A 27,831-nucleotide genomic window follows, 5' to 3' on the forward strand; every position below is an offset into this window, starting at 1 on the left:
GGTTTGTACCATGTATTAAGAGTAGTTATCCCAGCGGAGGGATTGCTAGTATGGTAATTTTCATTTTTATGGTTCCTTTGGAGAGAACCAGAAAGTTGCTTTGAAAAAGTGTAGAATCGGACCCATGTGGGAGATAACCAGAAAATACCTTTAAAAGAAGAAAAAAACTATGAAAAACCTAGAAGTGGAGCACGTGGATTGTGTCCCAAATTCTTTAAGCTTTTTTTGCTTTAAAGAAGCGACCTAGCGATGGTGATCTGAGCTCTGCCCAGGCTTCACACTCAAAGAACAGACTGTGGCCCCAGGACAACAGGTTATCAAACAAACGGGCATGCGTATATTTTAAGTCACGATAGAATCTTTAAGGTGTTTTTGTGTTTTTCTTTCTTTTTTTAAGCTTCATTTGACTTTTGCAACTATTCATCTGACACTTTCCACTTTTTATTCTATTGCATGGTCCAAAAAAAAAAAAAAAAAAGCAATCTAATAAACTCCAGGCTGACCTGGCACTCTGGCGTTCTTACACTTTCAGATTCTTGTCAGTTAGATGTTTTAGGGTGACATCATTGTAGACTTCTGTGGAGTTGTAAGAAATAACGCAGAGATATCCCCTGTTTCCCCAGTTTCCCGCCAACGTCTGGCAAGTAGGGAACAATATCACAACCGGGGTAGTGACAATGATAGAGTCAGGATGCAGGATGTTTCTCACCGCAAGGACCTCTCACGGTGTCCCCTTCTCCCTTCCCCCCACCTCTTTCATAACCCCTGACAACAGCTCATCTATTCTCTATTCTTTGTCATTTAAGAATGCTGTATAAAGGGGCACCTGGGTGGCTCAGTGGGTTAAAGCCTCTGCCTTCAGCTCAGGTCATGATCCCAGGGTCCTGGGATGGAGCCCCGCATCGGGCTCTCTCTCTGCTCAGGAGGGAGCCTGCTTCCCTTCTTCTCTCTGCCTGCCTCTCTGCCTACTTGTGATCTGTGTCTGTCAAATAAATAAATAAAGTCTTTAAAAAAAAAAACAGCAAATGTTGTATAAAAAGATCCTCACAGCAGCTGATCTTTTGAGATCCCCAGCCTCACCCAGTGGAGATTTACTGAGGTTGTCCCACGATTCAGTAGATCCTTCTGTTGATTCCATGTCGTGGATATATGGCGGTTTCTTTAACGTTACCTCCTGTGAGACATTTTGGCTATTTCTACAACCGGGTTATTATACGTAAAGGTGCTGTAAAGATCAAATTTCAATAAACAAAAACAACAACAAATGTTAACTTTCACTGAATGCCTAATATATTCTAGGCAGTGCTTTAGGAGCTTCACAAGGAGCTGACCCAATGTCATGGTTTGCTTGCTATGCTTGCCGTGGTAAAACTGTAAAGGTCCCAGGGCAACTGGGACGGTTGGTCACCCTGTCACATCATTAACTCCAAGCAATCTGTACAGTAATTTATAGCCATTAAATAATAAAACACTGGGACTCTTGAAAATATTGTCCTCAAACAGTAAAAGTACTGAAAGAAGTTCCTGAGCTGTCCTAAGTAGCTCTGAGTCCCCAGGTCTTCAATGAATTCCTTGTAGGGCAGCAAGTTCTTTACAGGTGCTATTTAAATGACAAAAATCTGTGTTTTCTCAGACTTACAATCGGCCAGGATTACAGAGCACTAAATTTACTTCTTTGCTTGGGAACAGAGTTGCTTTTTGTGGAGGTTTCTCAGGCTATCACATACACTATCTCATTTAATTCTGACAACAAACTTTTGGAGAAGAAATTACAATTCTCTTATAGATGAAGAAATTGAGGCGCAAGAGAGTAAAATAATGTACTTCAAGTCGAAGTAAGTAACGAGGCAATGAACTGTGCAGTTGCATTGCCTTTGCCCCTTCTGAGGCTATATAAAGCTGTCTCTCAAATAACAGAGAGATCTGATGCCAAGAGCATGTGTCTAATACATACACGCCAGGGGACCTCCAAGAATCCCACCTTCAGGCTTCGCCAGGGTTAAGGGAAGATATTGATTACTCTGTGGTCCCTAACTCAATGATTTCCCGAGGATGCTCCTGCTTTCCGCTCTGGAAGCGGTGATTCATAGTAGGAATGGTAGCTTGGGGGAGGAGGTAGGGATCTCAGTTTCTTCTCAATCAGATGACTCCAATTTTCATGAATGTCTGAGGGGAGATGAAATGTCTCAGCACCCTCTTGCTTACAAATTCCCTTTGAAGATCTCCCTCTAATTAATTTACAGTCTTTGCTTTCAGAAGTGTTGGAAGGTTATAGTCACTGGATCAGTAAGCCTCCTTTTTTTTTTTTTTTTTTTTTTTAGATTTTATTTATTTGACAGAGAGAGAGAGAAATCACAAGTAGGCAGAGGCAGGCAGAGAGAGGAAGAAGCAGGCTCCCGGCTGAGCAGAGAGCCCGATGCGGGGCTCGATCCCAGGACCCTGAGATCATGACCTGAGCCGAAGGCAGAGGCTTTAACCCACTGAGCCACCCAGGCGCCCCAGTAAGCCTCCTTCTGAGTAAGTCCTCTGGGGATATGACAGTTACATATAGAAAATGTGATGCAGCGGCCATAAAAATGAACCACTCAGAGCCTCGGCTGTAGGGAACATACTTGACTGACAGTCCCAGCTGCTGTGCTCAGAATCTATCACTGCGTTTATGCCAAAGCCACACTTCCCACAGATTGCTTCCAGCCAGTGACTGAGTATGCCAGGGATGCTAAGACAGGCTTGTTCCTACCAAATGGAGAATTCTTCTGAAGAGTGATTTTTGCCTCCAGAGCTTCTAATTTTCCTTCTTCAAACCTTAGATCTTTGCTGTAGGCTGAGAATCTCCCCGCCCAACTTTCCGTTCTTCCCTCTCTCCTTCACTGGGGTCAGACTTGAAGAGCATTCTCAAGATTCCTGTCTCTATTATGTCCTCTCCTTTTCCTCATGGGCATTTTCCTCAACATGTCTCTCTCACATCTACACATCTTGGTGTTTGATTCTTAGAGAAACTAAACTAACACATACTTGCTCTTAATACTCACTGTCTTCAGCTCTGAGGACTTAGCCCAAACTTTCATTTGAGACAACAGAAAAAAGTCCATTTCATATCGTGCTACATATGCCATGGGTTCAAACTTTAGAATATTTGATTTAATGCCAGGTGTCTGAAATGTAAACCTTTTTTGGGGGGGAGAGGTAGATTTGAATCAACAGAATATTTGAAGAAAAATCACCTTAGTATAGATTTCTGGGGTAATTCCCCAGGTTTCTAGCTCAGTTTGCTTGTATAAATGGAAACTTGACCATAAAGGAAACAGAACAGAAATAGAAGAGGATTGATTTGGGACTCTGAGGTCAGTTTTGTGACTCTTAAATTTCTCTTTCTCTTAACTAATGATGGTCCTGAATACAATCCTTCAACTTTCTGTATTATGCTTCCTTCATCTGAAAATGTAAAATTAGTTCATTACACCCAAGAAAAAAGTATTTTTACTCCCATTTTGCAGATGATAAAACTAAGGCTGGGAGACAAGAATTTAACTTGCCCATGTTAACCTAGCTAGGAAACAACAGAATCAAAATTTGGATAGGAGGGTCAGTGGCTACAGCCTTTGCTCTTTTCATCTAGTTAACATTGTATCCAGTGATCTTTAAGATATTTCCAATTATTAACTTTATGGATTTGTACACTTGAAATTAAAAGATAACACTTTGTCTGAATTCCTATTTTAACTGTGCATAGATTTCATGTTAGCGAACAGCACTACCTTATTGGGTGATTTTGGTTTATTTTTCATTGGCTGCTTTACTGAGCCTCATCAAATGTATTTGCTTTGCAGAGCTGCAGTGGATTAATTCTGAATAAGTAATTTGGAAATGTTTTTATTCATTTCTGTGGAAACCATCTATTTGGATTTTCATATATCAAGATCATAGAGATTTGTCCCAGTCCAATTGCAATCTTAGTTACAGCAGTGCCGGCTTACATATTAAGGGAGTAGTTTTGCTCTGACGGCCCTTCAGAAATCTGTAATTGGTGTGGAACACTGACACTAACAGAATGTGTCTTATGAGGTCCTATGAGTTAGGCTTCTGCAGATTAATGGAATCTTTCTTGATGGAACAAGCCTTTGGAATTTATTAACACTATCTGCCTCTTCCATTAACTACTCACTTTTCACACAATTCATTTGGTCTGCCTCTTCTGGCATTTTGGAGTCAAACCTCAATTTAAGAATCTAACTGATATCTGAGGTAATATATATCAGACATATTCCTTGACAATTTACCCCCAAACAGAGTTTTTTAAAAATTTTATTTTGTTTTCATCTGGGGATGAATAATACTTCTTTATATATTTCTTTCTTACAAAACAAGATTCTTTTTATTTTCAGAATATGTCATCCTGCCTCTATCATTATTTTATGCCCTCCATATCCACTCCTAGTTTTAGGATTTTGGGGCAACATAGCATCTTTTTTCTTGTAAACATTACTGAGATGGCTGTGTTTGCGTGTGGGTACATGTTGGGGGACACGCAGTGAAGACCTCCTGGAGACTAGGAACCATGTTTAAACAATACTGTGAGGATGGCCTGAAGATCTACGAGTCATGTTAGAAATTTGAGCCACAAATATAAATTCTGGGAGACCTTATCACAAATATCCAAGATCACCTTACACACACACACTCTCTATCTATCATCTATTTTTTTCTGTCTCTTTCTTTCTTTCCTTTTTCTTTCATATTAAATATTTTTTGTACAAAATCATTTCTTAAAACACCGATTGGTTACAACTGATTCGTAATATGTAAAACATCATCTAATATGCCAAGTATCACCAACCCAGGGGTGCTACTTTGAACTTTTAAAATTCTACTTATGTTTATATTATACCTCGTGGTATTACAGCTACATCAGCTTTCTTTTGGCATATTCTTACATTTAAATTTTGTCTCCTGTAAACACCATATAATGAGTTTTTAAAAACCAGTTTGACAATCTTATTCTTTTACTAGAATATTTAGTCCATTTATCTTTAATGAAATTACTGATCTATTTGGTTTTATAGCTCCCGTCTCGTTATTTGCTTTTTATTTAATATGCTTTGTATCCTCTTTTATCTCCTTTCTTGTTTTTTCTTGATTTAATTATTTTCATTATACCATTTTTCTCCTATTCATTTCTTAATTTTACATTTTTTATTATTCTTTTGATGGTTAACCCAGAGACCACAACGTGTCTCCTTCGTTTATTACAAATTATTATTTTACTTCTTCCTTAATACTGCTAGAAACTTAGAACATTTGAACTCTACTTACCACTCCTTCTTGTCTTTTGAATTATTCTCATTATAGAATTTAGTTATCTACATATTTTAAATTTCACAACTGTTTGCAGTTATTTTATATTGTCATTATTCATTTATAGTTTCCCATATATTTATCCTTTCATATGTATATGTATACATATATATGAATATATAACACACACACACACATATATATATATATACTTTTTCCTATTCTTTTTTTCTCTCTGTGCTTCATTTGGATATTTTCTATTAATCTTTCTTTCAGTTTACCAATCTTGTGTTCTGCTGTATCGAATTTGCTGTTAACTGCATTGAGTTAATTTGATATCTATTTTTTCTTCTTAGTTTTAGAATAGCTATTTGATTCTTTTAAAATTCAGATCCTAATTCTTCAGAGAATTTTCCATCCTTTCATTTATTTTGTCTACTTACATTTTATTTAATATATTGATCATAGGTATTTGCTAACTCAAAAATCTGGATCAGTCATGGGTTTATTTGTTTTCTCTTTTTTTCCATTGATTATAGGTCACATGGTCTTGTATTTTTTTCTCCTGTCTAGTCATTTTTGACTGAATGTGTGGTTTTGTGTATAAAAGAACTGTAGTGACTCAATATAGTTTTATCTTCCATTAGGGAAAGTTCCTTCCTAACTCTGTTATTCAGATAGAGTGAGGAGGTGATTATCTCAATTTGAGCTTTGCTGGGGCTCATTTCAGGATTTGTTAGTCTACTGTTGGTTCTATTCTTAGGGCAGTCTCTCCCAGGCTCTTGGCTGAGAGTCTGGTCTTTGTATCTTCAGCCTGAAGTCTAAAAGAAGACCCAGCTCTTCCCTCCAGTGGTTTTCAGCTTAATTTTTTTTTTTTATCTTCCTAACTTGTATAACTTTAAAATTCACAAATGTCTTAAGAGAATGAGGAATCATATATTTCAAACAGTTCTCTTCACCTGGCAAATCTTTAATTCCTGAACACTGTGAGATTGTGGGATTTTTTTTCTGCCTTCTAGAAGTTTTTGGTCTAGTTCCCCATTCTCCTGACCACCACCAGAATTCCAAATGTTTTCCTTCAGGGAAAACTGGTTGTGTGTTTAGGATTCCTCAAGTTTTCATTTTGTCATTCCAGTTCTGTATGAAAGCTAAAAGTTTGCTGGTTTTTCTTTCCCACAGCACAGATTCTCTGCCTGGGCTAAGACTGATCATTTGTGGCCGGGATTGAAAATGTCCCCAGAGAAAAAAAATTACCGGCCATCATTGGCTCACTTCAGAACACTGTTCCATTCTTTGGAACTTTGGTTCATTTAGTCCCAATTGCTTTGGTTCTCACTGATGCCTTGCAAAATATTTCAAAAAATTAACTTATTCTCTTTTTGTTATTTGCCACGGTGAATATCTTGGCCAGCTGTGGATTATTTCATTCAATCGAAACATGAAAAGTTCTTGTCTTCACACTTCTTCATGTTCATCATCATTTATACCACCATTCAGTACTCTGCTCTGGAGATGATTATAGTATCTTTTTTTCTAGCAGTTTTCCACATGAAACTTGGTTACTGTATTTTCAAGAATTACCTTACAAACATTAATTGAAGAGAAAAAATTCTATTTATTTTCCACCTGTTCTTTAAGATTGACTTTACATATTCCCTCTGCCCTAGCCTTCCCTGATACCACTGGTTGGACATAAACTCTTCCTTCTAGGAACTCCCACATCACCTTATTCATATATCCTTATTGTACATATACCTTGCATTATGGTTACCTACATTTATATTCTTTATCAGGCACATCATAGAGCTTTGTCCATAATGAAAGGAATAAATGAGCAAAAAATTGACAGCATAATATTGAAGATACTCTTTGGGATACTGAAAGAGTTGTTACCTATTCATCATCATTATTTGTGATGCGATCCCCTTGAGAAGCAATATTTGTGAATGTTTTCAGAGCTAGAGTCCAGAATTACACCAGTACTATCTCATTTGTGTACTGGGGCAAAGACTTTCATGATAGTAAGGTTTAAGACAACTGAACAAAGGTTTTTGCATTAAAATTTGGCTTTCACAGTCATTAAATAGAGGAAACATGGTTAATATGACAAAGACAATTAGCTTGCCCACATTTACAGACAGAGGCTACTGTAGAGTTTGTCATATTGATAGCAGTCAGAATTGTTTTTGGGAAAATCCTTGTTCAGCATGCATTTTCAAGATTATGAGCATAAAATTTCTGAGTCAGAAATGACTTTGCTACTTCACAGATTCTAACACCTCAAAAATCAAACTTCTTCTCATTTATTAAACACAACTATGGGCAAGGCACTGTGGGAAAACACATTTCAGGCATTATACCATCTACACCAAAGGGATGAGTTAAAACAAGTAATAAGTATGTCATATAATGCTATCAATATATTAAAATATATTATTGATGTTATATAACCAGTATAGGTAGTAAATATTTTAAGGATTTAAAGGAAATGATGACTACACTAGGTAGGGTCTAGTCAGAGATTTGAATGATATTTTCTCATCAGACATGTAGCCTCAAAGGCCTTTGGTTTTAAAGTTCTTTTTTCCTTCCTTTCTTTCCTGTGAGTTGGATTAACATGGCCAATCATGTTGGAAAACAAATGAATATGTTTAATATGGTGTCTTATCCTAGCTGGTTTTAATAGTCTGGATTGCTTTTAAGAAAAACTTGTAGACAAGTAAAGAACTTCCTGCCAAACTATATGAATGCCATCTGGCCTGAAGTAGGGTGTTGGTGGTCTAAGTCCATTCACAAGGAAAGTACAAGTTACCACAACTATTCAGGAAGAGCCTGGAGGTGGGGGGAGTTGTAGCATTTCTCATCAGAAACGGTAAGTGACGAAAAGGACTGGAGATGAACCGAATGAGCAATATCTCTGGAGAACCAGAGCTTTTATGTATTTCAAAGTGTTTGTTATAGTGAAGCAATATTAGCAGTGGGTGGAACATGAACTGTAAAGTGAGATTGGTGGGAGGGAATCCGAAAGAACACATACAAATGCCATTTGAGGACTCTGTGACACCAGTGCATAAATCAAAATTTGCCAATGCTTGAGTGTTCATTCAGCACACTTGAAATTATTAAAAATTACTGTAAAGACCACCTAGTCCCATGGAAACATGCTTGCGAAATGCAAAAAATTTAAGACGTCAAGATATAAATTCAGTTGCGTAGAATGCAAAATGTCAAATGAAAAATACGGGTAAGATCAGACCCCAAAGAGAAAAGTTACTGTGCTAACGGTGGACTAAAGGTGTTTTTCTTTTTTCCCATGTATTTCCCCATGCGCCCATAATTTGGTTATATTTTAATGATAATTTAAATGATTAAATGATTAAATTTAAATGATAATTTAAAAAATAGTACTTTTATTCAATGAATATTTTATGGCGTTTGTTTTTCTTTCAAAGGCACATCGTATATTCTCTCTACCCTCAAGGAACCCTGAATCTAGTGAAAGGGTAAGACATAAAATCTCACAAACAGTATGGAATAGATAAAGTTAGAAAGCCATAGTAAGTCAGATGAAAAATATCACACAAGACTGTTGTGATCATGAAGGCTTAATGAAAGCAGTGGAGTTTGAACGGGACCTTGAAGGACATGATTTTAATAGATAGTGTTGAGCATGAAATGGCATTCTCTGTGGAGAAAACGCACAAGCAAAAGGGCAAAGATGGAAAAGCATAGCCGTGTTTGTGGAAAAGCAAGGATTCACCTTGCTCAGTGAACACAGTAGTAAAGGAAACTGAACCAGAAGTGAGGCAGAAGCCAGGTTTTCATGTATCTTGCGTTCCAAGGGAAAAGTTAGACTGTGTCACTGTGTCCCAATAGCTGATTTGCATATTTCACTTTCGAGTTTACCAGCTGCAAAGAGTTTTCAGATTCTTTACTTGTGATTTTCATGATAATGTTCTGAGTAAGAGATCATCACTCCATATACAGATGACAAAACTCAAGTTGGAGAAGCTCAATGACCTCCCAGGGTCACAGAGCAAGTTCCTTTTGCCCAGTCTTATACTTCCCTGTAGTTAATTTACACCAGCAATAGATAGCATTTGCCATGATATGTCGTCATTAATTGTTCACTCTCCCTTCCAGCACATCTTCTTCATCTAGGATAAATTCATTAAGAGTTCCTACATGACTTCAAATGGTTGACTTAGGAAGTCTCTTTGTTGGAAGAAGATGGTAGTCAGAGAATGACTTAAGTTTAAAGTCTTGGTTCCACTCCTAGCTCTACTACGTATCAGCTGTTTAACCTTATCACACAGTTTACCCTTTCTGAGCCTAAGTGTCCTGACCTCTAATCTATGAATAATATCTACCTCACGGAACTTTTCAGAGTAAATGAGAAAACGTGTATAAAATGCCAGCATAATACCTAATTCATAATAAGCATTCAATCAGTGGAAGTGTTATGTTATTATAATATTGTTGACATAATAACTCTGAATTAATAGCCAAACCCTATTTCTCTTATTCCTTTTTTCCTAAAATTTTCAAATGTTCCTTTTTAAAGATTTTATTTATTTATCTGAAAGAGCAGGCCAAGAGGATATGAATGGGGGAGGAGAGGGACAGAGGGAGAGGGAGAAGCAGGCTGCCCTATACGGGGCTCCATCCCAGGACCCATGTGATCATGACCTGAGCCGAAGGCAGACACTTAACCGACTGAGCCCGCAGGTGCCCCCCTCAAATGTCCTGGATCTGAGTGACTTGTCTGGAAGTAAGAAGCCCTCCCTCTCTCTAAATGTAGGATGACTTCATTCTGCAGCTCAATGTTTACCTCCCCAGCCCATGTGTCATTTTGTTGTACATGGGGGATTTGAAAGGCCACAGAGGAAGAGTTAACCTAATAAATAAAGAACGGAAGGGGAGGTTAGAATCAAGAGCCACATTATCTGAAGTTATATATTTCTTTTTAGCCTGAAGAGTTGACAGTTCTACATGTTAACTCACTCCAATCATTCTGTTTCTAGCATCATTAGTGAGCTAGATTACCTATTACTACTAGGGTTAATATTAATCATGCTAATGTTAAGAACTGACATTTACTGAGTCCTTAATATATGTCAGACAACAACCTAGAATAGAATAAGCCACTCAAACTTCAATTTGTAGACTTTTTTCTTATTCTTATATCGTTGTGTTGCATTCTTGAAGGATATTTTTCATACTCATCTGTAGAACTGAACATTTTGCTACTGCACCTAACTATAAGCTCAACACATGTAGAATATCTCCATTAAGAACCCCATCCACTACTTGGCCTGTATTTACTGTACTAACCAGAGTAGCATATACAGTGCAACCACAAAGAAGACATCCTACTTAGATATCTTCTTTTTATATTGACCTTTCCGCTTCTTCTCATTGCTATTTTCTTTTTTTAAAGATTTATTTATTTTAGAGAGAGAGAGAGCAAGAGTGTGAGTGGAGGGAGGGGTAGAGGGAGAGACTCTCAAGCAGACTCCTCGCTGAGCATGGAGGCCTACACAGGGCTCAATCTCACAACAATGAGATCATGACCTGAGCCGAAATCAAGAGTCTGATGCTTAACTGACTGTGCCACCCAGGTGCCCTGCCATTTTATTTTCTATCACAGTTTCAACAGGTGCTTCTAGGAAGTCAGGCTGGATCAGACTTGATCTTCCTGCTACCTCATCTATAGGAGATCAGTCTTTCAAGATACCTGCCAGTGTGTTTCAATTGGCTTTGGGATGCTCTACCAACCTTATTTTAGCTCATTTGCTATTTCACTTAAAAAATACTTTGACCTAGAGAACCAAGCTTAATGAGAACTCTGTCATTTATAGTGATGCCTTTTGGGGTATGTTCAATAAATAAATACTTGATAATTTTAATGTCAATAACGATGACAATTTGTTAGGTAATGTAAGTATTAAGCAGCTGGGGAAAATATAAATTTGGCCCTAATGGGGAGCACTAACACAGGTTAATTAATTAATTAAAAAATAATTAATTTAATTAATTAAAAACCTGGTCCCCACACTTACTCTCCCAGTTTTTGCCAGTCTAATTATGGACTTAAAGTAGGCGGTTCCTTGGGATTAGGAAAAAGACATGTTTTTGCTTCACTGCCCATGATATCTGGTCAGTACTAGAGCTTTTGGGGATTCAGGGCATTTGGAAGAAGCCCTGCAACAACTAGTGAGTCAGCTCAGAAGAAGATGATACCAGAGGCCACCCCAGAGAGCAAGCACGGAAGGCTGGAGAGCCAGCAGAAGAACTGAGAAACCCCATTACTCTTACTTTCATGGAATACAGGAGGGATCAAATGATCCTTTAATTGTGAGTTTAATTATCAATAAAGGTCCATTTATCTGGGAAAAATTAAAGTAAATTCTTTCCAGCTTGCAGGCTTCAGGAAATCATTTCCAACACTTCATAGATCTTTGCCTAGAAGGTTGCCCAACTTCCATCTGCAGCTACATACCTCAGTTTCCCCTACTGTCTCCCACAGCCTCTTTCTTCCCCTGCACTTCCTTTTCAGATTTTTAAAAAAGAAAATACACTTAAGTACTATGTTTTAAGATAATTGATCTAATTTAGTGTGTGATTCACTTATTCTTTAGAAAGTGTGCAAGTACTGTTTAATACATATGGTGCTTCTTATAATCTACATAAGTATTTAATTATTAGATCTTAGATCACTTATGTCTCATCACAGCACTCTTGCAGTGGATAAATCAGATGCTACTAGTGATTTTTTAAAATTCACTTTTTTAAGTCAGTTCTTCACCCATCATGGGGCTTGAACTCATGACTCCAAGGTCAGTAGTCACATGCTATACTGACTGAGCCAGCCAGGCACCCCTCCAGTCATAATTTTGAACTCACAACATTTTTTTCAGAAGCATTCCACCATTTTTTGCATCGTCCATACCATATACATTTACATGTTGCCAGGAAGCTAAATGAACTTGCAAAGCATATCAGCAGAATAACAATATTTAGGCACTTCCATATTGTAAACCTTTAAACAATTCACCATAGAGATTTATACGTATGCCTTAGAGGTAGGAATATGAGACAGTTGAGTTAGTACATAAAGTTTTTATTTAAAGTTTTCCCCTTCCAAGCAAGCTTCATTTACACATTCTAATACTGTACAAAATTTACAATCTCTGTGACGTAAGTACTCACTTTTCACTTCTAATAGTTTGTGCCTTTCTGAAATACAGAAAGCTTTACTTACAGTTCTCATAAATGCTCTTATTTATTTTGGCTAGAAATAAAAAATAAGTGAAGAACAAGTCTAAGGAAGGCGAATATCCTCGTATAAACTGTGACTTTCAGAAGAAATGGTAGCAGTTGACAGTCAAAGGTTCTGAAGCCGACCTTGTTCTCTTCAGCACGCCAGCTACGATCTTCCCCGCAAAGTACTGTAACTTTTCTTTCCTTCTCTGTGTTGTATATTTTCAAGGAAAAAGAAATGAAAGTTGATTGCACTGGAGATAGATATATATATTTATATATATATTTTTACAACGGATCCTTTGGATCTGAACATACAAATAAATACAAAAACAACAAAGATTGCACTTTACTGCAGAAAAGGCATTAGATGCCAGTACGCCCATCTATCTTGACATGCTCCACGGTGAAAGCTTATCACCAAAGCATTTTTAATCTGTGGCTTCCCCACATTGTTGTTTCAAACGACACATTTGTTAAGGGATTCAACAACACCCCTGGGTGATGGGGAAATATTTTAGGCTAGTATTTACTCCTAACTGTTTTTGTTCCAGCTCCGAAGGGCTTGAAAATCAAATATATGTTCTTTCCAGTCTTGCTTTGTTGACTGGTCGCACCGAAAACCATCTCATGCTCTCCTGACCTTCTGCTCCTAATTTCCTCTTGCTCCTAAAGACAACTAGCAATTGCTCACCTAACTGAGCTCAGGCATCTTTGGTGATAACAAACGAGTATGATGAGTTGGAGAATAATCAGGGTGAGTCATGTGCTTTTCTAGAGTCAATTCTAGAGCCAAAGGTGAGGAAGAGGGAGACATATTTGTTAAGAGGGATGATTCACTCTCACGGCTCTTTCAAGTTGTGTGTCTTCAGGACAGAGAGACCACTGGGACTGTACTTAAAAGAAATTATTCTTTCTTTCCATCCCTGAATTCCTGAAAGGCATCTCTCAGTTTCACTATGGGTTAAGTTTGGGTCAGATGTGTTAACCAACAAGAATTTCTTCAATATTGGATGAGCAATTTTTTTTCAGTCCTACTTTTTGGAGGAAATGACAGGTGTGTTCACTACTTTTTTATATACTGTAAAAAATGAGAAAAGCATGAGCCTCTGTGGAATGAACAGTGACATAATATATTTTGCTTTAATCTTTCATATAAAATTGAGGACACAGATTATGACTGGCTGGCCTAGAACCTACAGGGCAGGAAGCAATTGCTACAAGAACCAACATCTTTCTCTTCTCTGATCCCATGGGGCGCTGTGAGGGGCAGAAGGTAAATGAAATGAAGATCTATAGAAACAAACATGTTCCTCTTCAATCTCATATGATTTGCTACAATTGTGTTGCCTATGGAGTCTGTGAAGTAGCCACAGGGGAGGAATATAAAATCAAGTGGTAATTCCTGTGATGCAGTAAGTATTTTAGTGGGTCAAATTCGGAATCATTCATGAACACAATATCCCCAAAACTTCAACATAGATCACATGCAGGTAGACTACAATGCACAATACTGATCTTAGGTCTCTCTGGGGGCACTCTTCCATATTTTATCTTTCTCCTTTTGAAAGTTAAAATCCATGTGAGGAGTTTTTGGAAAGCTGGGACGAGTTAAAACCAGTCTGAAATGGAAGCATCTGTCACCACAGCACGTTTGGTGTGATCCGAGTTCCAGACACAGTGATCTGTTCAAGAACAGGTCTTTTTCTTTTGTAGTTACTTGGAAATATTGTTAGAAGCCAAGGGTGGGTTCCGGCAGTTATACCATTAGAATGCACTGTTCGTAGTACGATCGCGATGTCACCTGTCACTGTCTCCTAGAATGTGATACTGTCCATTCCAGGGCTTGCTGGTGTTATTTGTTGTAAGGGACGCAGGCGGGCAGGATAACCGTTGCACAGGCTGGGCCTGCCAGTGGTTCCGCTACATCTCCTTCCAGTTCTGTCCAGGTGCCTTTTTCCGGACAATAGCATATTGTAGATGACTTGTAGGCCCCCTGTAACAGCAGAGCAGGGGGCATTTAGGGAAGAATGTTCAGAGAAGTGCAACAACAATCTTATTTGTCACATTTACATTGGAATGAAAACGTCAATTCTCTGCTCTTGCTGAAAAGTTCCAAATGAAAGCAGTGGATTTAAAAAAAATTTTTTTTTAAATTTAAAAAATTTTAAAATAAACATATAATGTATTATTAGCCCCAGGGGTACAGGTCTGTGAATTGCCAGGTTTACACACTTCACAGCACTCACCATAGCACATACCCTCCCCAATGTCCACAACCCCACCACAGTCTCCCTGAAAGCAGTGGATTTTAAACTGTTTTATTTGAAGAGGAAATTTGAGAGTCAAAGATTTCAAAATCTCTCCCTGTGTGTGTGTGTGTGTGTGTAATTAATAATAACAGTCAAGTGCCTGTTGATCTAGTTAATAAAATCTAATTAATAATTGTTGACTAGTTAATAATAACTAGTCAAGTGCCTAGATGATCAGCAAATCCTTTAAAATAACTGACCAAAAGCTGGAATTTGTCCAGCTGGTTTAAGTTAAAAACAAACAAACAAACTCATCTTTAAAGATTTTATTTATTTATTTGACAGATATCACAAGTAGACAGAGAGGCAGGCAGGGAGAGAGGAGGAAGCAGGCTCTCAGTGGGGCAGGGAGCCTGATGCGGGGCTCGGTCCCAGGATTCTGGGATCATGAGCCGAAGGCAGAGGCTTTAACCCACTGAGCCACCCAGGCGCCCCACAAACCCATCTTTAATTTTTCAAATAGTTTCACTACAATGGATTTGAGATAGTTGCCTCACTCTTCCATTTTTTTTTTACTACCATAGAGTCAGAGCTGGCATTCACAACTAACTTAAAATAAACTGGAAAAGTGGGCTTGCCAACTTCTTTGCACATTGATTGATTGATTGACTGATTGATTTTCAAGTGCCCACATGAGAAATAAAAAATGTCTTTAATCTTGTTTCCTTTGTTAACGTCTGGAGGTAGTGCTTGTGTAACGTTTCCTTTCTAAAACCAGACCTGTTTTTTTTGTTGTTGTTGTTGTCATTTTTTGTTTTTTTACCTGTTTGGTTTTTATCATAGGGAAAACCCAAAAATTCTAACCAGCCTAGTCATCAGTTTTTGAAAGTGTACTGCTGGTGTCTGGTTCCAAATGCGTACGCTTTTGGAGCTTACTCATGTGTCCCGGTGATCAAGCACAGGTCTGAATATCTAGTTACATATATATCAATATATATTTGCCTCCATATAACTAATATCCATTGAAAACTCCCCCAAAACCTTATCTAACAGGGGCGCCTGGGTGGCTCAGTGGATTAAAGCCTCTGCCTTCAGCTCAGGTCATGATACCAGAGTCCTGGAATTGAGCCCGGCGTCAGGCTCTCTGCTCAGCGGGGAGCCTGCTTCCCTCTCTCTCTCTGCCTGCCTCTCTGCCTATTTGTGATCTCTGTCCGTCAAATAAATAAATAAAATCTTAAAAAAAAACCAAAAAAACTTTATCTAACAACCTTGTTTGATCCAAAACAAATAAACCCCCAGTTAATCTTATAACATCAATCTATAACTAAGAAAATATGAAGACAGTCATCATTTAAAAAATGAATATGCTGACCACAGGGCTCTATAAGGCTCCTCACATGATATAATTCCAACTATATGGCCACCTCCTCAGGTGTTCTTGGCAAAAAAAGAAAAAAAAAGAACAGAAGAAATTTTAAACAGAAAAAAAGCTAATCTTAATTATTAAGTCCTTATGCCTAATTGTCTGTTTTATAGTCCATACAGAGACAGAGACTGTTTTAAATGACCTCGCAAGGTCGTCATTCGCCCATTCCAGAACACCAGCTCTTCTCTATGATAACTGACCCTGGTTTTTGTTTTGCTTTGTTTTCTCTACAAGTTAATGGCATGGAAGAAGAAGTGGAGTGGAGTAATTTTCCAGATTACAAGAGATGGATGAGATATAATAACCAAATACAAGTGAGACTGTCAGATCCTGACTTGAACATATCAACTTGGAATATAGATTTCCATAGGAAACATTTGAATATAGATTAGATATGAAGGAATTATTGTGAATTTTGTTGGGTGTGTTGATGATATGTTTAAACACATGAATAATTTTTTTTTAAAGATAAGTACTGAATCGTTTAGGGTGAAATAATATGATGTCTAGAATTTGCTTCAGATTGCTTTAGTCAAAATGTTTAAAAGAGAGGACAGATAAAGTAGAGTAAAATCTTGACAGAAGTTGAAGCCAGAGGCTGGATTTACAAGAGTCCACTGTACTCTCGTTTTTTGTGTGTGTGAGCTTGGAAATTTTCATGATAAAGACAGGCCAAAGTCAAAAGCAATGGCCAATTATATATCCTAAAGAGACTTTGTGGATATTTAACAAATTCTAGTTTTTATGCCTCCCTGTCAGAAACTTTCTGGACAATTCAAACAATTCAACGAACTCTGCAAATAATTTCAACAGAAAGTTTGTAAAACCCTCTCACTTTCAGTTGGAAAGCCAGAATCACAAAGGCATGCACATAGGACAGAGGCGGAGACCAACCACATTTTGGGAAACAGTGGATGAGAGAGCAAGCCAGCTCGACAACAATTCACTGATGGTTTTTTATTACTTGAAGTAACTTATTGCTTGCATACAAGCATGATAGTCACAATTTTTTCTTTAGATTTAATTAAATTAATTTATTTGAGAGAGAGAGTGAGAGCACAAGCAGAGGTGGGGAGCAGCAGAGGGGAGGGAGAAGCAGGCTCCCCGCCGAGCAGGGAGCCCGATGGGGGACTCAATCCCAGGACCCCAAGATCACAACCCAAGCTAAAGGCAGACAGATGCTTAACTGATCCACCCAGGTGCCCCCAAACATGATACTCTTCCAAGGTTTCTGTGTGAATGGTAACACACATGAAGGGAAACAAAGCCGGAACAAAACGGAAAGGAGAGTGAGGTAATTGTGGATACATACCATACTCCAGCTGTAGCCTCCCACAAGGTAGATGCTGTCGTCAAGCACTGCACAGCCAGGACCACTTCGACCTTCCAAAATGGGAGTTTGGAGAATATTCCACTGGTCACCTTTTGGGTCATAGCATTCCACGAGCATTACGTCAAGGTGGGAGAAACCTATGGGACATAGCAAAATGGAAGCACATAAGAATGAACTCTCAGGGTCCTGATTCAAGGCTAGGGCTTCTTTTTTTAAAAGCTCTAGAGCCAAGAAATAGCTAATTGTGTCTCTAAAGAGAAAAAAGTATAAATTTACTAGTGAAATCGGGAGACATGTTACAGAGACCTAAAACAAACAAACAAACTCTGGGTATTTCCAATTAATTCAAAGCAAGAATGTCTGACTTGATGTCATTGCTAAACATTGATTATATGGGGGTAGATCTTATTTTTTAATGTTTATTAAAACCTTGGATTAAAAAGGTTTAAAATAATTAAAAGCAAGTCTTTTATAAAGTGCTTACAATAAGCTAGTTGTCTGCCAAATGCTTTATGTAGATGAATTCACTTAATTCCTCTCATCCCATCTCTGAGATAGTTAAACATTATGTTCATTTTACTGATGAGAAAACTGAGGGATAGAGAGAGGTAATGGCTTGAAAATGTCACACAGCCAGCAAGTAGACAGGCTGAGGTTTAAACCCAGGCAAAGGGGCTTCGGAGCTCATATTCTTACAGACTAAACTGTATCCTTTTTCCTAAACGAATATTTAACTCTCTCAAAATGTTTTAATTAACTAAAAACATGATGTTTAGCACCTTTTACCTTGTTAACAATTAATTAATTAATTTTAAAATTTTTATTTATTTATTTGACGGGAGAGACAGCAAGACAGGTAACACCATTTATTTTTAAATTTTTTACTTCTTTATTTGATGGGACAGACATAGAGAGAGAGGTAACACAATTAGGGGGAGTGGGAGAGGGAGAAACAGGCTTCCCGTCAAGCATGGAGCCCAATGTGGGGCTCAAAGCAGGGCTCAATCCCAGAACTCTGGGATCATGACCTGAGCCAAAGGCAGACGCTTAATGACTCAGCCACCCAGCTGCCCCAGTAGTTTATGCTTATAAACAATTATGATGATATGACTGGTTTCCAATATCTACTAAGGATTAAGGTAGAGTAGGGGCTAACTTCTGCTGAGGGCTTCTTCTCTCACTCTGATGAAGTTTCTCAGTGACTGGTCAGTAAGCAGATTGCAGAGAACAACTTAAGATCTTAGGACTCTCCTGGGGCCCTGCTTTTTAAATTAGAAAGTCAAAAATCTATAGGGGGAGAGCTTCATGGTCATCGAGCAGACCAAATCCTTAGTAAAATTTTCCTCTATTTAAATGCATGCAATGGATATTTGCTAGCTGACAATTATAATGCATACACTAAATTAATCAACTTACTGGACTCTTCAAAGTAATTGAGAAGATAGACCAAAAAGTAGAGTAATTTTCATTCTGGAAGAAGTGGACAAATTATTTCAGGCCACTGAACTTCTTACGTAACTTCTTATGTAAAATAAATCAGATAGCTTTGGGAACAGTAGAACGAAGGGCTTACTGGAATTCTGTGGTGTATTCCTCCCCTTTACCGTTAAGATTATCAATGATAATATACGTGACTGAAGATTGGAGCAAATTCCCGGGGCTGAAGTTCTAGTGGCATCACATAAGGCACTGTGCCCAGTACATATATTACATATGTTGACTGTAAGCCTCACAAAAACTACCAAGGAGAGGATAATTATCCCTCTTTTATAGACGTGAGGTTGAGTGTCTTGAGTAAGACCACACAACTCCAAGTGCATAACTGGGACCCAGACCCGCACCTTTCCCTCTAAGCCGTAATGACTCCCTGAGTCAACCTAATTTTTTTTAAAGATTTTATTTATTTATTTGACACAGAGACCAAGAGATCACAAGTAGGCAGGCAGAGAGAGAGAGAAGCATGTTCCCTGCTGAGCAGATGCCCGATGTGGAGCTTGATCCCAGGACCCTGAAATCATGACCTGAGTCAAGGGCAGAGGTTAACCCACTGAGTCACCCAGGTGCCCCTGAGCCAACCTAATTTGATGTGTGTGTGTTATTTCTCATTTAGGTTGTCATTTCCCAAATCTTTCTGTTCAAGTATAACCTCAAAAATCAAGAGTTCCTAGAATGTTTAGTCATTATTTTGCAAAAGAAATGAGCAGAAATCACATCTTAATATAGAAAGCTACAAAGGTAATACTATCTACAATTATTTTGATGTAAGGGAATGGTGTATGGATTGAAATGAAGGAGCACTAGTGAGAGAGAAAAAAAGTAAAAAAGGAAGAGTTATAGCAGCAAAGATAATCTCCCACTGAGGAGAGCACAAAGATGAGCAGCATGGACCAGGATATTGACATTTAGGATTGAGTAGGAACTTGGAAATATTTACATAAACATTAAGCCTGTGTGGTCTTTAATTACGTTAGGGGTACATATGTATTAGGAAATTCAGAAGAAATGTCTAGATCTAACCCGTTTTGGTGGGTGTACTATGGAACATGGGTGTACTATGGAAAAATAAATCCTCAGCTATCACACGTGGATGGCCTGTTTCTCGTTTGGGTCAGTTTCAAGGATCATGGCAGGTCAGAGCTGGAGGAGATTTTAGAGATCACCTAGACCAGTTTCTTCATTTTCAGGTGAGGAGACCAGGGCCCGAAGTAGTTCGGGGACTCTTCTCAACACCAGAGCTCTCTCAGCTTCCCTGTTGTGCCCAGTGTGTTGCGCACGTGCATAGCATCGCACGCACACAAACTACAGAAAGTTGTAGTCATGCTCATGTATGGAGAAGGAAAGGAGCCCAGACGAAACTCTAAAAATACCATGTTTTAAATATTTTTTATTAATAAAACAAAGAATCTGAGAGTCATAGAACGTTTGGAATCCAACTCTTCAAAGAAATAATTCTAAATTTAGACAAGAAAATCTACGAAATGTTTTCTTTAAGAAAAATCACGTATTAGCGTCTTTGTGCATCTATGACTGAAGTTCTTTATGATTACTACAAAAAACAATTTTCTGGAAAAATTTATTACTATAACTTTGGTGATAAGGAATAATTTATTTTACTGAATTCATTGTTACAACAAATTGTTTATGCTCTTCAGTTATTAATGCTCTCGTTTTTTACTTTCTGTTGACATCATTATTCATTTCTTTAATGTGTGCGGTAACTTAAAAATAATCCTATCTGCAGAGGAGCCAAAATAAATGCTTGCCCAAGGGTACAGCTAATTTACACGGAGTCGCTTTTATTTGGTCAACATGTTTTTTACTTGGTTAACTATGATTATCTAACGTGAAACCCCCTTAGCAAGAAACATAAGATGCAAATGATATTGTGATTAAAAAAAAAAAAAAGAAAAAAGACCTTTCAAATGATTTCCTCCAATTGCATACAAGCGATCATTCATTACAGCCAAAGTGTGGATGGCGCGTTTTGTGTTCATATCTTGTTTTCGAGCCCAGACATCCATTACGGGGTCATAGCAATACAGCCATGGGACATATTCCCCATTGTGTACACCCCCTGTGAATTAAACATATACATACAAGTCAAGAAAGTGCCTTGGAACTGAACTTGGTAACAGAAAGCAGAGGAATGACTTGCCTGAAATGTATATTTTCCCATTGTGCACTGCTCCTGCGTGAGCTGCCAGAGGCTGCGGCAGAGAGGACACGTACCGCCATTCGTTTGTTTCTAGGTTATAGCACTCCACGCTGGACAAATAGCCGGTTTCGTTCCTTCCACCAATAACGTATAAATGTTTGTCCAACCGGCATGCATAGAAACTGGCTCTTCTACAACAAAAACAACAACCCACCGTAAATCACAAAAGGAGCTCCGTCAGGCAAAGGAGGTAAATCCTGCTTTAGAAAGGGTGGCAGGAACTTGGAAATCACACATACAGTCCCTTCTAAATCTGAGACCTTGACAGTAATCACATGCCTTGCCTCCTCTGGTTAACATTTTGGTATTAAAGTAAGAGTGGAGGAGAAATTCACCAACTCTGTTTCAGATCCTTTTATCTTGCTTTTTTTATACACTGTAAAGAGTGTTCACTAATGTTTGGGATATTTGGTACCTTGTAAGGATATTGCAGCTCAGTAAGACAAAGTGAAAAATGAGGTAGATAATGTAACAATAATAAATTATCTTGACATTCACTTTTTTCATGGTCCTTCAAGGGTCATTGTTCCCAATTTATAAGAGAACTACATCATCAAAATTTTTCTTCAATTATCATTTTTTTCCTTCCCAGTACTACTGCAAATAGAGAAACTTTTGTGAACTGAATTTTGTGTTGAAATTTTGCTCTTAGGTAACCTATTGTAGGGATTTTAGTGAGATGCCTTTTGGCGTTCCTTCTTACAAAGCTACAGGATATTTTTTAGTATCTTTTCAAGAGTGGCAATTTATAAAATTTTCGCATTATGCCTTCAAAGGCCAAAGGCACCAGCTGTGTTGAAAGGACTGGAGACAGGGAGACCAGTTCTGAGGTAGACCGTAAGATAGGAATGAGATGTTGAGGACCTGAATGAGAGTTTTACGGAAGATCTGCAAGAGTTGAGGCTAAAGATATATTAAAGGAAGATCTGCGACTTGGCAAGTAAGATGTGAGAGCTGAGGGAGAACACGTGTTCACAGGGGACTAAAAAATTTGGAGTTAAGGTTGATATGTTGAGCAAGTCCTGGACCCTTTGCTTCTTTTATTTCATTGCTGCTACTGGAATAATATACTTTATGGGGATAACATGAGGTCCAATACTGAATAAGTACAGTGTTTAAGTGCCAAGCCCCTCAGAGAATATAATTTGTTTGATGAATGTATAGTCTTCATAAAAATTAGTGCCAAGACTCTTCCTGGGCAATGGGAGTAGTAAGATCAAGAGTCCTAGAGGTTTCTATCCAGAGATTCTCTTACTTGTGTTTACAAAGTGCCAAAGCCTCTGGGAAGCAGTAAACAGCATCTTGATTAACAATTTAGTCTCTGGAAGAGTTTGCCTGGCTACGTGATTTACGGGATGGGTGACCTTTGACACGTAACTCAGCCCCTCTCGGCTTCAGACTGCTCCTGTGTAACAAGGGGCTGTTAACGGTACCTTCCGTACAGGGTTATTGGCAAATCCATATGTAAAGTGCCATCATAAGATCCCGCATTATGTTCATGCTTTGGAATCATCAGTTAACATTACCCAGATAAAGAGGTTTTTAAAAAATCAGCCAAAAAAAAAAAAAAATCAGCCATCAAGATGTTTGCAAGGAAACTTTTCCTAGTGAGAATTTAAAGAATTAAATTCTTTAATATTTGTTTAGGTGGTTTATTACTATATAGGTAATGGTATATGTTGTAGAGGGTGATGGATTCAGTTTTGTTTTATTTTTTCCAGCTTTACTGAGAGATAATTGACAAAGAAATAAAATTGTAATGTGTTTAAAGTTGCGCTGCAGTGACTGGATCTATGCATACATTGTGGAAGGGTTCCCACCATTAAGTGAATTAACCCATCCACCACCTCCGCCACCTCACATAGCTACTTTGTGTGTGTGTGTGTGTGTGTGTGTGTGTGAGAGAGAGAGAACACTGAAGATCTGCCCTCTTAGCAACTTCCAAGTATACACGATAATAGCAACTATAATCATCATGCTATACATTAGAGACAATAGCAACTATAATCATCATGCTATACATTAGATACTTGGAAATTTTTAATCTTATAATTGAAAGTGCATACCTTTTGACCAACCTCTCCCCATTTCCCTCATTCCCCAACCCCTGACAACCACCATTCATTCTGTTTCTGTAATTTTGACTTTTTTTTTTTTTAAGATTTTATTTATTTATTTGACAGAGAGAGAGATCACAAGTAGGCAGAGAGGCAGGCAGAGAGAGAGGAGGAAGCAGGCTCCCTGCTGAGCAGAGAGCCCAACGCGGGACTGAATCCCAGGACCCTGAGACCATGACTCGAGTGGAAGGCAGAGGCTTAACCCACTGAGCCACCCAGGCAACCCCCCCCTTTTTTTTTTTTTGAGATTCCACATATCAATCTGGAGAAAGGTATTTGGAGGAAGTTTTTAATTGGACTATCAGAGCAATCGTTGATTTAAAAATTTTGAGATTTCCTGTTACAGAAAAGTAAAAACCCATTTAAATATAATATTAGATTAAATATAATATTAGATTTAATATAATATTAGGTTATAAATATTAGGTTCAAAACAGTTGCAAAATTAAGTGCCCACGAATGTCCATTGCTTCTTTCTATTTCTCTGACTAGACTTCAGTTGTTCTCTCGTTGAATATGTTAGGTCACAGCTGTCCTACACGTGCTTTTACCTTCTCAGTTAAAATGTCTCTTTGGGGGGCGCCTGGGTGGCTCAGTGTGTTAAAGCCTCTGCCTTTCGCTCAGGTCATGATCCCAGGGTCCTGGGATCGAGCCCCATATCGGGCTCTCTGTTTGGCAGGGAGCCTGCTTCCTCCTCTCTCTCTCTCTGCCTGCCTCTCTCCCTACTTGTGATCTCTATCTGTCAAATAAATAAAATCTTTAAAAAAAAAAATGTCTCTTTGGAAAGACTGACATGAATACAGGAATAGACTGAAGGAACACAGATATTTCTTTGCATCATGGACACAACAGTATGTCAGTATCCCTCTTCCATATGAGGATTCTCTAACAAGTCTTAGAGCCTCTGAAATAATTTTACTGAGATAATTTTACTAATAATAATTTTACTAATTTTACCACCTTTAAATAATTTGGACTATGTGGGCCGTAAGGTGTTGGGTTCTTCTGTGTGCCGTATACTGGTCTAGAAGAGAAAATGCCTCTTAGTCATGACAAGCACGAAAACCCTCCATTAAATAAGTTAGATAATGGAGAATAAGAGCAAGATCTCTTCGTGGTAGTGTGAGCTCCTTTCATCCAGTCTAAATTTCTGTTCTCTTACTTTGTCTGTCCTGGTTCCTTCCTTCCTCAGTGATACTATGTGAGCCTGTCAGAACTTGCTCTCTTTTTAGCCAAGATTTTCGTAATTTGATGCTTCATGTGTACTCCTAACTTTATCCACACAGTGTCACTGTTAGGATCTAAATGGGGAAAAAAAAATCAGTAGGTTTCACTTCCTGACTAAAAGTGCATTTTTATGTGGAAATTCCAATGGTGAAGATTCTGAGCCTCTGACGTACTCCCTTGCATGCCCAAAGTGAGAATTCATGAAATGCATATATATATAGACCATGACATATAGTTCATGGTCTGTCAGCAACTGCAAACATTTGCTCCAGGCTAAAATTTTACCATACCAGGTCTCTCTTGGGAGTGCTCCCTGACCCTCCTCCCTACATGAAGAACACAGGATTAGGCTAGTTGGGTTTTTGTTGTTGTTTTTGTTTTTTGTTTTTTTTAAGTAAACTCCAGATTACTGAAGATTTTTAAATGGAATTATACTATGTGTATATCAAACTGTTCATCTCTCCCTCCTCCAGCTCCTCCTTCCCCAACACCAGAGGCAAAATTCAGTGCATTGTGATAAGTTAAAAGAGAGAGCAACCTCCCAGCAACTTCTACAAACATACTTTGAACCTTGCATATTGTTGTGGTCTTTACTAGTTCTTTCTGACCCCTTAGGGTGGTCAGTTTATATCCTAAAGCATGAGACTGAATTACTATAACCTTAGCTCAGCTTGAATTCTTGACTTTCACCATCAGGTTAAAGAGGCCAACAGATTTTTCAAACAAAATATTGTCTCATGTTGTTCCTTGTAAGGCTTCTAGAAACAAAATATTTAAATTTGGAAACAATGTTTTATGTATTTGCTTCTAGCTTTTCTCTTACTCTATGAAATATAAACTTTGTTGTTGGTGCTCTCCAAAGTGCTTTTTCTTTTTTTTTTTTTTTTTTCTGCACTAGCTAGGAGATAAGGTCTATGAATGATACTTAAAATGTCTATTTTTACTGGAAAAAAAAGTTGCCAAAGCATTTTTATCGATCCTAGTCTCAACATTTAACCACTTTTCACTGAAGAATCAAATCCTACATCTGAGACCAAAACAACTCAGTAGCATTCCATTTAAACATATATTTTCCTGCAATCATTTCATAGGTAGCAGGGATGCAGTTGGTGAGTTCATTGAGTAAACCTAGAGGCAGTGCGTCCATTTCCTGGTTGAACTGGGTGGGAGGGGAATATTCTGCAATTTTATTACAGCATTCTTTGGGAAGCTCTGATTAGGTGAGCTATCCTAAGAGTCTGTCCAGTCAGCTCTAAGAGTAGGTTACCCCATGGGCGGTTTTCAACATGTTTCTATTATTCTCAGTTTGGTAATTTCTCAGCATAACTACTTCTCAGCCATTTGGTAGCAACTAAAGGAAGGAGGGAGTTGGAATGTCTGGTGAGCCTGATTCATGATCTATACAATGCAGAATTAACTCATTTGAATGTTTTAAGAAACTTTTTTTTTTTTTTGATCTAAAGGGAATCTCATATATTTTCTTCTTTTTTTCTTTTTTGTTTAGTCACTAATTAAGCCACGCCAGTCACTGATCTTACTTGCTACTTAGAATGGAGGCTTGGCAACGACAGAAAATTTTCCTTTGAAGTTATGGATTGCTGCCTGGATCAATCAACCCATAGGAGATTTGGAGCTAGAAGATTGACTGGGCATTTGTAAAATCTGCCTTTCCCCACTCAGCTCTATAAGGAGCTCTTTATTTGGTCTATCGGGTTGATTGTTCGAGATCTAAAAAAAAACTTCTCTTACTAGGGACCTGACATGATATACCATAATGACTTAGAAAGAAACGTTAAACAGTCCATCCTGTCAACGGTGGCTGCCGGGCGCCGACAGACCATGGCAGGTCTTTCTATCAGGTCAATGAGCTGCTAAAAATTGTCTAAGTAGGACCCTGCCATGATAGGCCATAGTGCCTCAGAGGAAGTCATTATAGAATATCAAGTAAACAATACACATTTAAAAAAATTACTAATTAGGTTTTGCAGCAATACTTCTCGTCCTTAGGGGCTCTACAGTGAGATAATTGACCGCGACGTGAGTTATGCCTCCCAAACCCAAGGCGTGAAGGTTAATTATCGTGGTGCGCAGCCCCCAGCAAAGGGGACCGTGGTGAGGAGATGCTGCCATTTCAAACATATTACGGATATTTATTTAAAAAAATTTTTTTTAAATAAAACTTCTCAGAATGGCTTTGATTAAAGGGTAAAGTGATGCAGCCACAATCCGAGCCATGAAGAAATAAGCCCAAAGGGAGAGAAACAGACGTGCTGGAGAAACACACCAGGAGGCTTCCATGCGCGCATGTATGCACAAGACGGGGGCGGAGAAGTTTGTCAGGATATTAACTGACTTCAGATTGTTTCTCGAGGTACCTTTGAGCTACACGTTCCTAAAAGTGTCGTGGTCCTTATCTTGTGCCTCATCATCTCCTATATATAGTTTTTAGTCTCCCAAAAGATGGCTTTAATATACAGAGTTTCCTCCTAGCATTGATGCATATTGTCTTCCTGCAATGATGCACGTTTTTGAATAAATGATATTACCTGAAAACTTCCTGTTCACTTGGAATTTAATATTAAGGCTCTAAGTTGATCTTAGTGTAATCTAACTGAATGTTTATAAAAAAGATGTTAAAGGTGAAGAGTCATGAGGGAAACAGGAAAGAATATTATTTCTTAAATAATTCATTTGAGAAGAAGAAATAGGTTGTAGCTTATGGTTATTATGTTGGATATGTTGCTCAAGAGGATGCTGAAGTATTATCTGAAAAGAAAGCTCCAAGTTTATTACTTTTTAAAGATTTTATTTATTTGACAGAGGGAGCCAGAGAGCACAAGTGGGGGTTGTGGGGGAAGGGGGGGGAAATGGCAGAGAGAGAGGAAGAAGGGGAATCCCTGCTTAGGGAGCCCAATGCAGCACTCGATTCTAGGACCCTGGGGTCATGACCTGAGCCAAAGGCAGATGCTTAACTGACTGAGCCACCCGGGCGCCCTGAGTGCACAAAATGTAGCACGGGAGTTTGCATGTGCATGTTACGATGCAGCTACATGTAGGTAACAGCTGGAGAGGCAAACTGCATGAAGGTAGTAGCCACTCGTCCCTTGGCAGCCAGGACACTGGGGTGAGATAAACACCGGATACATCAGAAAAAAAATGACAGCTTGCAAAATTGGTTTTGTGTGTGTGTGTGTGTTTTTTTA

At 38.3% G+C, this 27,831-nt stretch overlaps 1 protein-coding gene across 1 annotated transcript in view; it reads right to left on the bottom strand.

The window, feature by feature from the left end:
• Positions 1 to 12,183: 12,183 nt before the first annotated feature.
• The window catches only part of KLHL14 (kelch like family member 14), a 100,115-nt gene continuing 84,467 nt past the window's right edge, over positions 12,184 to 27,831 (bottom strand). Inside the window, exons 5-8 of the mRNA XM_046024022.1 lie at positions 21,225 to 21,415; positions 20,985 to 21,143; positions 17,549 to 17,706; positions 12,184 to 14,554 (exon numbers count right to left, since the gene is read on the bottom strand). Coding sequence (XP_045879978.1) covers positions 14,414 to 14,554; positions 17,549 to 17,706; positions 20,985 to 21,143; positions 21,225 to 21,415 — 649 coding nt within the window. The 3' untranslated portion in view covers positions 12,184 to 14,413. The remainder of the gene's footprint in view (positions 14,555 to 17,548; positions 17,707 to 20,984; positions 21,144 to 21,224; positions 21,416 to 27,831) is intronic.

Source organism: Meles meles, chromosome 12 (assembly GCF_922984935.1).
Source record: "Meles meles chromosome 12, mMelMel3.1 paternal haplotype, whole genome shotgun sequence".
Lineage (NCBI taxonomy): Eukaryota > Metazoa > Chordata > Mammalia > Carnivora > Mustelidae > Meles > Meles meles.